This window comes from Lycium barbarum, chromosome 5 (genome assembly GCF_019175385.1).
Source record: "Lycium barbarum isolate Lr01 chromosome 5, ASM1917538v2, whole genome shotgun sequence".
Classification (NCBI taxonomy): domain Eukaryota; kingdom Viridiplantae; phylum Streptophyta; class Magnoliopsida; order Solanales; family Solanaceae; genus Lycium; species Lycium barbarum.
In genome coordinates this window covers 134,361,631-134,372,655 of record NC_083341.1, presented here as the reverse complement: position 1 = coordinate 134,372,655, position 11,025 = coordinate 134,361,631, and the positions used below count along the sequence as shown (strand labels likewise).

The 11,025-nt window shown below is 32.3% G+C and overlaps 1 protein-coding gene across 4 annotated transcripts; it reads left to right on the top strand.

Moving 5' to 3' along the window:
* The first annotated feature begins 1,159 nt into the window (after positions 1-1,159).
* On the top strand, positions 1,160-8,427 carry LOC132641687 (putative lipid phosphate phosphatase 3, chloroplastic). Of its 4 annotated transcripts, none has more exons than XM_060358759.1 (9): positions 1,160-1,340; positions 3,938-4,051; positions 5,014-5,238; positions 5,487-5,574; positions 5,826-5,935; positions 6,201-6,291; positions 6,918-7,106; positions 7,190-7,249; positions 8,044-8,427. In XM_060358759.1, exons 2-9 carry the CDS (start codon positions 4,016-4,018, stop codon positions 8,211-8,213), a joined length of 969 nt encoding a protein of 322 aa, XP_060214742.1. In that variant the 5' UTR covers positions 1,160-1,340; positions 3,938-4,015; the 3' UTR covers positions 8,214-8,427. The 4 variants fall into 4 exon arrangements, with proteins under 4 accessions (XP_060214742.1, XP_060214743.1, XP_060214744.1 ...); XM_060358760.1 differs by lacking the exon at positions 1,160-1,340 and adding an exon at positions 3,330-3,370; XM_060358761.1 differs by lacking the exon at positions 1,160-1,340 and adding an exon at positions 3,441-3,466.
* Positions 8,428-11,025: the final 2,598 nt, after the last annotated feature.

Sequence of the window (11,025 nt, the reverse complement as noted above, 5' to 3'; positions counted from 1 at the left end):
AACTATATCGAAACACATACATCAAGGAAACAATTATTATCTTACATTATATCATCATCAAATCAACTACGTGATTACCTCGAGCAACGAAACTAATAAGTTTCAGAATTCTCTACCTAAACCATTTTTTCTAGATTTAGTCAAAGAAAAAGAAAAGGTCTAGAACTTTTTTTGTTTGAAATTTAATTTGAACTATATATTTACATGATTTAGTTTTGGATCTTTTGAAAAGTTAAATCAATATAAGTCAAGCAACTAGGTTCATATTCCCACTTCCTGTTAGCTATGTGATGAAAAAATAAATTTGTCAAGACATAAAGTGATTAATATAGATTAGGTTGCGGGATAGTGATAAATAAAACTTTATCTTTAACTAGAGATTGTGGCGAGTAACGTATACAGAGTCGTCTTTGTTATGAAGCACAACTTTCCGGCTCATTTCGAATTTACTCAAACCATAATACTAATATCAGATATCAACTAAAATATATTAGTACATTTTCGGACTACTCAGTCGATCCATTACCTTTTATTCAACAGTCTTTTATTTATTTAGTCCCAAAAGATTAGTACATTTTATATTTAAAAGATTTAAGTTGTATACTCAACAATGCAAAATACTTGTCACAATACAAGTAGTACTTAATATAAATTAATCTATTATACCAAGTTATTTACTACCCATTTAACTTTTCAATCAGTGCCTCTTAAATATTAGTGCATATAATTTAAATTCATATTTGAAAATTATTTTTGAATTATATTATTCTTATGTTGTTCTTGATGATGTACTCTTAAGAGGAATATAAAACATGTCGAAAATCATAAAATCCAAAAAATAATTGTATATGTTAATTTATTTATTTTTACTCAGTAAAACTCCAAATTTCTTTTAAGAAAATGGAATTTGCTCTAAAAAAAAATTGAAATGAGCTGGACCAATCAGTCATGCTTGTGGGTCCCACACGTATACAGTTATAGCCTGGAAACTCAATAACCAACCAACCAGCCGTCAAAATCTGACCACGCGTTTCACATGTTTAACAAAATCAACGGCTGTGATCAAATATAATCATCACTTGTAATCTCCTATCCATAATTTAAAATTCAACTTTTTACAAAAATTATGCACTTTCCATGTAACTCGGCACCATTTTCAACATAGTTGTTGAAAAAAAAAAAAAAAACTAACTGTCACATAAGAATCCACATACAAATTCTTTTCATACTAAATTTGTTTTCTTAATTTTCTTGTTTCTTGCCTTATGTTCTGCCATTTCTAAAGATTGAAGCTTTATTTGAAACATTCTTGTATTTCACACAAATTATCGGCTAAAAGGGTAATTTTTTCCAGTGTTTAATGTTTGATGTAACAAAATAAAAAAGTCAATATTGTTTCATACTGTATTTATTTTTCTTAATTTTGTTCTTTCTTGGCTTATGTTCTGGCATTACTAAAAACTGAAGCTTTAACTTAATTATTCTTGTGTTTCCCCCAAATATCTGCTAAAAGGGTACTTTTCAGTGCTTAATATTTGATTTAATGTCATTAATTTCTTTAAAAAGTCAAAGTTGTTGTTATTTATTAGTGTATTTTTTTTTTCTCAATTTACTTCATTTAATTGCTTTATGTTCTGCCATTGCTAAAGATTGAAGCTTTAACTTGTGGGGGCCCATCTGAAACATACTTTTGCTTTACTTCCTAGAAAATAGTAGTATCTGCTAAAAGGGTAACTCCCTTAGGCAGTGGCGGATAAGGAGAAAAGGACCAAAATCATCCATAATGTTTGGGTTTGGATCAAAATCATACATATTCTTTCACATGGTGCACTAATAGTACATTATGTTTGCATAAGTGGTGCATTTTTAGTCACAATCCCAAATAAATTTAACAGAAAAGAACAAAAATGCCCCTGAACTTTTAGAAAAGGTATAAAAATACCCTTTATTCATCTATTTTGCTAAAACTACCCCTCAATTCAACTTTTTGGCTCATTTATTCTCCTTGACTAACGGACAACACTAATTTTTTTTTTTAAAAAAATAAAAATAAATTGCACATGACATTTTATTACTGAAAAATTGATTTATTCTTTTAAAAAGAAATCTGAAAAATCGTTATTTGTAGAATAAGGAAAAATAATTTTTCAACATCCATTTCTTTAAAAAAACAAATGTAGTAAGCCTTTTATATATATATATATATATATATATATATATATATATATATATATATATATATATATATATATATATATATATATAAAACAGAATTGGATTTTCATTAAAACATGTGGAATTTTTTTAAGTTTGGAAAAAAAAAATTTAACTGGTGGAAACCCCATTTTTTTTTTAGAAAATTCAATTTTTAAATCTGAAAAACTGATTGTTTTTTTAAGTAAAATGTGCAAAACTAATACTCCATAATTTTCTTCTAGATTTAAAAAAGGATAGTTTTCTGGTTTTTTTTTTAAACACAGTTTTTCCATAAAAAATTTAATTTTTTCAGATTTTTATAAAAATTCAATTTTTCACATTTTGAAAAGAAAAAAAATTAGTGTTGTCCGTTAGTCAAGGTTTTACTCGTTAAAAAAAAGTTTTTCAAATTTAAAAAAATTCCAAGGTTTCAGATTTCTTTTTAAAAGAATAAATCAATTTTTCAGTAATAAAATGTCATGTGCAATTTATGTTTTTATTTTTTAAAAAAAATTAGTGTTGTCCGTTAGTCAAGGGGAATAAATGAGCCAAAAAGTTGAATTGAGGGGTAGTTTTAGCAAAATAGATGAATAAAGGGTATTTTTATACCTTTTCTAAAAGTTCAGGGGCATTTTTGTTCTTTTCCGTTAAATTTATTTGGGATTGTGACTAAAAGTGCACCACTTATGCAAACATAATGTACTATTAGTGCACCATGTGAAAGAATATGTATGATTTTGATCCAAACCCAAACATTATGGATGATTTTGGTCCTTTTCTCGGCGGATAAGCATCTAGGTGGGGCTTTATTTTAACCGTTAACTTTCGACGCGAAATATAAATTTATATATAAAAATTTATTAAAATTATAATAAATATTAGACATAAACTCATAATTTTTAAAATACGATCGGTTTACATTAAGAATCTGAAGGTTAAACTCATAGAGTTTAAATTTTAGATCCGCCTCTGTTCTTCGATGAAAATTATACTATATTATATATAAAGCTGAAATTATTTTTTATGTACGATGTTCTTTCACTTTTTCATGTATTTACATTTTTATATTTTAAACCGCAAAATTTTGGTTCAGTCACTAGGGTAGTGTTTGATTTAACACCATCAATTTCTTTTACAAAGTCAACTTTGTTCTAATTTGATGCTATTAGTCAATGTTGGTATCATATTTAGAAGGATAATTTGCTGATAAATCTTGTTTCCTTTTCTTAATGTTGTTCCATTGCTAAAAATTGAAGCTTTAACTTGTGTGGTACCCATTTGAAACATTCTTGTGTTTCCCTCAAAATATCTGCTAAAAGGGTGCCTTTTTTTTTTTTTTTTTTTTTTTTTTTTGACAATGTTAACATCTAAAAGGGTACCTTTCAAGGCTTAATTTTTCAATTTAACACCATTAATTTTCTTATAAATAGTCAAAGTAGTTCTTAAAATTATACTTTACTCAGTCTTGATAGCATTATCTAGAAGCATTTTTTGCTGATAAATCTTGTCTCCTTTCTTAATATTGGTTGGTTTTTGTGTTTCTGCTCTTTTATGTCATACTGTATTTTTTTCTGAATTTTCTTCTTTGTTGCTTTCTTTTGCTAAAAGGGTATCTTTCATTGCTTAATGTTTGATTTAACACCTTTTTTTCTCACTTATTTGATGCTATTATTCAGTCTTGATGTTATTTCTAGAAGGATTATTTGCTGATAAATCTTGTTTTCTTTCTTAATTTTGGTAGGTTTTTGGATTTTAGGTTCCAAGATTTTCTCTAAGTTTGGTTTCTGCTGTTTTGAGGTGAAGTATCAGCAGTGCTTAAATGGCTTGGAAAGATAAGATTAAGACTGTGTTTCAGGTTTGTTGGCCTTTTTGCTTTGTTCATTTAATTCCTATTTTTCATGATATAATTTTCGTTAGGTTTTGTGTTTAGTTTTTGATTTCTGGTTCTGCTTATGAAATGTTGTTTCTATTTTCATTCTCTTGCAGTTGTCTTTTACCTATATGGTGTAAGACTATGTTGCTCGGACTAGTATTGAATCCTCCAAAAGTAGTACATTTTTGGAGGATTCGACACGTGCACGAGTTACGATAGTATTTTTGGAGAGTCCGAGCAACATAAGTATATGGTACTTAATTGTTTTGTCTGTCGTGTTTAGCAGCAATCTGTGGATTTTATGATGGACAAAAAAAATCCAAATTTTGTATGGTTTGAGTAGAATTGTGTGGATTGAACTGTGAAATTCTTTGGTTTCAATTTAGTGGTCCGGCAAGATATGAATGAAGTCGTTGTAATACTCGAAAATCTTTTAGTCCAGATACCGTTGATAACATTGGTATATCTCCAATCATTATTTTGGTGCAGGATTAGTTTCTAGAAATCTCAGTGTGTTGTGGTCAAAGCCGTCTCTTTTTCTCCTGGAAATGTTTAAACATAAAAATGATTAACAAATATTTTGTTAGTCATTCCTATTTCTGTTGATTCACCAGCTGAAAATATAAAAAATAAAATAAAAAAATTCTAACGGTTTTTCTTTTTTAAATCTTTATTCTCTATTCTTCTCCTATATGATACTGGACTAAGACGTGCTTAAATAGAGTGATATGGACTGTGAGGATTAACCGACCCCAACTTGCTTGTTTTTGAGGAGTAGCTGTTGTCGCTTATGTTGTGTAGTTTAAAATGAAATGCTTATTAATTCTGGTTTTGCTGCCTTCAAATATTGCTTGTTAGAATGTTTTATCAAATGAACTATCAACTTGAATGCTAATTTGGTTCCGCAACAACACATATTAATATTTCTTTTTCAAATGACACAGGGAAATACAAATGAGATCGAGCTCGGATGTGGACATACTATTAAGTCTCATGGGTCATCAGTTGCAAGAATTCACATGCATGACTGGCTAATATTGCTGCTGCTTGTCGTAATAGAGATAGTCCTTTATATCATTGGTCCATTTTATCGGTTTGTTGGGAAGGATATGTTGGATGATCTGAAATATCCCATGAAAGAAAATACGGTCCCCGTGTGGTCTGTTCCTGTGAGTATTCCACTCTTTTCTAACGTATGGAGTTTAGTATCAATCCATCGTAAAGAAAGTTTATTTAATTGCTCTAATGGACAGTGAAGTTTCTGCCCATGATAGAATAAAATTTGCTATTACAATGAATTCAGGAGTGTGAGAGAGGAGTGCTGATTACACTGTGGTTGCAAATTTCAAGAAGTTCAATTTTTTTTAATCAAATCCCGAAGTTTCTAGTGTTTCTAACTAATTTCTCTAATGAACAGCTATATGCAGTTTTATTGCCTATTATCATCTTTGTTTTCATCTATCTTCGAAGAAGGGACGTCTATGATCTGCACCACAGCATTCTAGGTAATTTCATTTCAAAGACATTTTCCCCTTTTCTTACCACTAAACTACAGTAACTCTTTTAGAGGTTGGTTTTGTATATTTCCTTGTTAGTTCTCCATGTTTCTTTACCTCTTCTAGGCCAGCTTGCACACACCTGGGCTTTTGTCTCTGTGACTTTGGATTTTTCGTTGTTGTAGTAAAAGGAATGTTGTCCGTTTTGCTTTGCCAAGTAACTTTACTAATTGCGCTAGTCTTGTCCAAAAAATTTACAGGTCTCTTATTTGCCATACTAATTACGGCTGTAATCACGGATGCCATCAAGAATGCAGTAGGCCGTCCCCGACCAGACTTCTTCTGGCGCTGCTTTCCTGATGGTAAAGATGTATGTATCTTGACTTATCCTCCCTAATTTTATTCCTCTAACGAGAAAAGGGTTTACCTTTTTCCCTTTGTTTTCTAGTTCTCAACAAAGGGTTAAAGTCTTGGTGCATTTCTATTTTGACTCAATAAAAGTCTATGTATGTTTATCTGATAGAAAATGCTCTTGTTTCTTGATTATCGCAACTGTAATACACTTACAAGCATATTGCTTAAACTGGTGCTCATTAGTTGTAATTTGATTTATTCATTTTGCCGTTCTCTTTCAGGTGTATGATAAGTGGGGAGACGTGATATGCCATGGTAAAGAAAGTGATATTAAGGAAGGACATAAGAGCTTTCCGAGCGGGCATACCTCATGTATGTAGCTCAACTTTCTTCTTTTCCACTATATCCAAAGTACATTAATAGCATGTTTGGCCAAGCTTGTGGGAAAGTCAAAAGTGCTTATTTTAGAAAGTTGAGGTGCTTAGCCAAGCTTTTAGAGAAAAATAAGCGTGTTTGAGAAGTAGCAGAATCTGTTTTAAGCGTGTTTGAGAAGTAGCAGAATCTGTTTTTCATAAGCTAAACAAAGTAGCTTTTCCCCAAATACACTTTTGGAACATTGGCCAAGCACAAAGTACTGCTCTAGTATTGGAAAAAGTGTTTGCTACTCTCCACAAGTACTTTTTTGAAAAGCACTTCTGACAAAAACCACTTTGCAAAATAAGCAGATTTTGAAAGCTTGGCCAAACAGGCTATAAATCAGGATTTCCGAGATTCTGATTAGTTGAAACCTTTAATGAAGATTGCATATAGACTTGAAAAGGAGTACTTCATTTCATAAGTGGTCTGAATTACCATGCAACCTTTCTTTTTTATTTTTTATTGTCCGAGTTGGAAATATTTTTGTTTATTCCGGAGATTTTTTTTGATAGACTTTATTGTAATGACATGCAGTATCTTCAAAGACTTCGATCCAACAAAATTTGGGTTCTTCTTTGCAGGGTCATTTGCTGGTCTCGGGTTTCTATCGTTGTATTTGGCTGGGAAGATCAAAGCGTTTGATCGTCGAGGGCATGTGGCAAAACTATGCATAGTTTTGCTTCCTCTCTTAATGGCATCTCTTGTCGGCATTTCACGTGTGGATGATTACTGGCATCATTGGCAAGACGTGTTCACCGGAGGAATGATAGGTTCGTCTTGAAGTTCTACATTTATCAGTAAATAAGGGCGGCATTTCAGTTTTGCTTAATATTCCACGCCTTTCACATTTCAGGCCTTTTCGTTGCAACATTCTGTTACCTGCAGTTCTTCCCAGCTCCATACCATACTGAAGGTATGGTCTTTTGCATTTCAACAAACCTTCCTTCAATCGTTTTGATTTTGTTACCTCCTTAGTACTTTAATAATAGAATGATTTTGTCGTATCCAGAAAAATACCAAATTGACCCATTTCACGAACAAAATGTGACCAGTTAATAAGCCAACAAAAGCACTTGTGCATCATAAGAAGATAAATGTTGACTAATCTGACTTATGTTTGGAATAGATTCCATTTTTAGATAGTTGAAAAATCACTATCTCAATGAAAGGTACTATATATCTGCTCTTTCTCAACGCATTCGTTTAGACAAAGAAGATCTGATCATCCTAGGGTGATACTATTTTCGACGGATGCTCTTATTACACTGGTAGTCAATTAGTCTGTATGCCGCTTTCTTTCTTAACAGAGTAAATAGATCAGGATTTCTACGTACTTCCATTATGGAAGGTGCATGCAGGGGGGACAGTGGGGAGGCTGGCTCCACGAGCTGAACAGATCAACATTTCTATCTTTTGTATATATTGCATCATCTTGATGCCTTTCACGAAATCTACTTCATCAAAAAAGGAGTTGCCATGTTTAGGCTTCAATACATTTCAGATCACTAGGCTTATGTTGAAGCACAACCGTGTTTTCTGCTAATTTCCTTGGGATTTTCCTCTTCGTTGCTAATGGTCTAGGAGAGCGCATTGGACAAATTTTCCTTTCGGTAACTTTACTGTTATAGTCGACAAAATTCTGCAATTAACCCTATATGATAGGCTTATGGATGTTGCATTTACATGTTTTTTTTCCTCTGTTATCAGGATGGGGACCTTATGCATATTTCCGGGCAGTAGAGGAGGTCCGCAGTAGCAGACAACATGTCCACCCTACTAACGGAGGATTAGAGTTAGAACGTCCCGAGGTACAATTGAATCAGCGGTCTGGTACAACTACCAATCCTTTTGAGGATGTGGAGTTTGGCAGAATGTGAGACATAGTCACTGTACTCATATGCTTATCTTTGTTCAACTAGCTCAGTTTGTTATTTTCTTGTGAATATTTAGACTGGTTTTGCTATATGTTCTTAAATATTTTAGCTCTAGGGACCTGAAATTGGTTTAATCAGGGTTAAGTTTTTTTTTTTTGTGTGTGTGTGTGTAAATTGTTGCATAATTAGTTCAAGTGGTTGATAATCTTCTCATTTATTTCTCTCTTGGAGCTAAAGATCATTCTGTTTAGTCTGGATAGTGACTTAACTCATCTCAGTTTTTCAAAATTTTGGCACTTAGAAGGAAAAATGATGTGAGGAGAACAGAAGAGAAGTGGTGGTGGAGTAACAGTGGTCTTTAAGCGAACAGGGTGATTTTTGTGTGGAATTTCCGTATGTTTTCCTTGTTAGTGTCGTGGGAGTAAGAAGTGGTGGTGGAATAACGGTGGGCTTCAGCGTGGTGTTTTTAAGAGTGGAGAGTATAAACTGTTGTGATGGTGATCGATTTAGAGAGATTAAGGATGCTGACCGAGAAAGTTGATGACCAAAATTTGAATCATTTCGCAAAGTTCAGGAATAAATTTGAATCATTTTGCATAGTTCAATACGGATTTGACCCTTGGACCGTTGCTTCTTCCACCATTCTCCTCTTCACCATTGATGACATTAATAAATAAAAATGCAAAATATCATAAACAAATTTCAAATGAGGTAACCAAAAACAAACAAAATTTGACAGTTTTCAAGATTCCCATAATTGCGAATTTGAGAAAATTGGTCTTACAAATAATAGGTATGTCTTTTATGAGTTGAGTGCAATTGATGAACTCAAAGCAGTCCATTTCTTGCATGTGGAAATCCACCATGACAATTCGATCTGTTGCCAAAGAATGGACAGAACTACAGTTGCTTGTTCAATGGTTGTTATGAGTTGAGTGCAATTGATGAACTCAAAGCAGTCCATCTCTGGCATGTTGAAATCCACCATGACAAGGTCGAATTCATCAATCCGTTCCAGGAGAATTGATAGAGTTACAGTTGCTTGTTCAATGGTTGTTACTGTAAAACGAAAATCAAACTCAGAAAATGTCACAAGGAAGTTATATGCATTCTGCAATAATTGTAGTACGACATGACTAATTGTACTACGTATACTATTAGTCAAGCAAGTGAATATTTTTTCAAAAATGGAAGTGACTCAAACCCAAAACTTCTCTTCCTCTGCTACTATGTTATTACACTTTTCAGAAATTCCCTTCTTTAGCTATACCTAGGGGTGTACATGAACTGGGTTGGTTCTGATATTTTAAACACCAAACCAAACCAATTACGTCGGGTTTTTAAATTTATACACCAAACCAAATCAATAAAATTCGGGTTTTTCAACCTCGGGTTTTTCGGTTTTTTTTTTTCCGGAATAGTCTTGATGCAAAATATATACACTTTTACTTCAAATATTTATTTAGTCCTAGTAAAATACAACTATATAATTAAGGAGAGAATGGTGACATTGTATTAAAATATTTAACAAAAGATAATAAAATCGGCTAAAATAAATATTGCTAATTAATAAGTCATAAAGAAAATGACCATAATCTAAAAATACTAAGTCATGCTAAAAAAGTATGGCTAATAAAACTTAAGTTACGTATTTTTACTCTCTAAACCAATTATGCAAAATTAAAGAATAGATATCCAATATTATTGTCATTCCTAGTGGTAAATTGATTTTATTAGCATTAGTGTTGAGTTGGTTTTAGTTTGGACTTTATTTAAGTTACTAACATCCCTAGGACATAAAACTTATTGACATTCAAAATTCTAAGTTTAAGCTTGAATAATATGATAATAGATTTAAAAACTATGAAAAAATTTAAGAAATATTTATAAATTACATTACAAATAAATAATTTTTTGTATAAATATTTTAAAAATTGAATACATGTAATGTCAGGTTGGTTTAGTTTGGTTTGACTTTTTTAGCTAAAACCAAACCAAACCAATTATGGTCGGGTTTTTTTTTCAACACCAAACCAAATCAAATCAAACCACTAGTCGGGTTTTTTTTCTCGGTTTATCGGTTTGGTGCGATTTGTCAGTTTACTTTGTACACCCCTAGCTATACCTATAGATTTGACCTAAAACAAAGGAAAAAGCTAGATACGTATGAGCGGAGCTAGAGTGCCACAACGGAGTTCGCATAAAAATTGATATATATTATAAAGCTAGGCATAAACAAGGTGATGTGGCACCTTTCTGTGACCAGCATTGCCATTTTTCTTTTTTCAATTTTTCCAACATTTATCTACACTATTTACTAAATAATTGAATTAACAAAAGCCCCATACATTAAATATCCCTTTGCAAGAATGCAGCCCACATACAACTTTGTAGTTAATCCAAAGTAATTGTCTGATTCAGCCATGCAATAGCAATATTTATTGGGCAATTTGTGAATTGCCCTTCTTTTGGGGTGGTCTTTAAATTTTGCCTCTCATATTTGAAATCTTTAAATTTTGCCCTTCGGCTAAACCCCATGGGTTCCAGGTTTGAACCCCCACACAGTCAAAATTTAAAAAAAAAATCGCAAGACAGAGTTTAAATTTCGCTATGCCCCCGTCGGCATACACTTGTGAAGGAATTACCAAAGTTATGCCGGATCCGGCATACTTATGCCTTATGGGCAGACTTGGCATAAGTATGCCGGGTCCGGCATAACTTTGGTAATTCCTTCACAAGTTTATGCTAGGTCCGGCATAAAAGTTTGCTCATTAAAAGTATGCCCCCACCGACATAAACTTGTTAAGGAATTACC

Bases quoted from the DNA above. Each gene is read 5' to 3' on its own strand.
- LOC132641687 (XM_060358759.1), top strand. From the start codon at position 4,016: ATGGCTTGGAAAGATAAGATTAAGACTGTGTTTCAG. The intron at 4,052-5,013 runs GTTTGTTGGCCT...CAAATGACACAG, and splicing joins AGATTAAGACTGTGTTTCAG to GGAAATACAAATGAGATCGA. The intron at 7,250-8,043 runs GTATGGTCTTTT...CTCTGTTATCAG, and splicing joins AGCTCCATACCATACTGAAG to GATGGGGACCTTATGCATAT.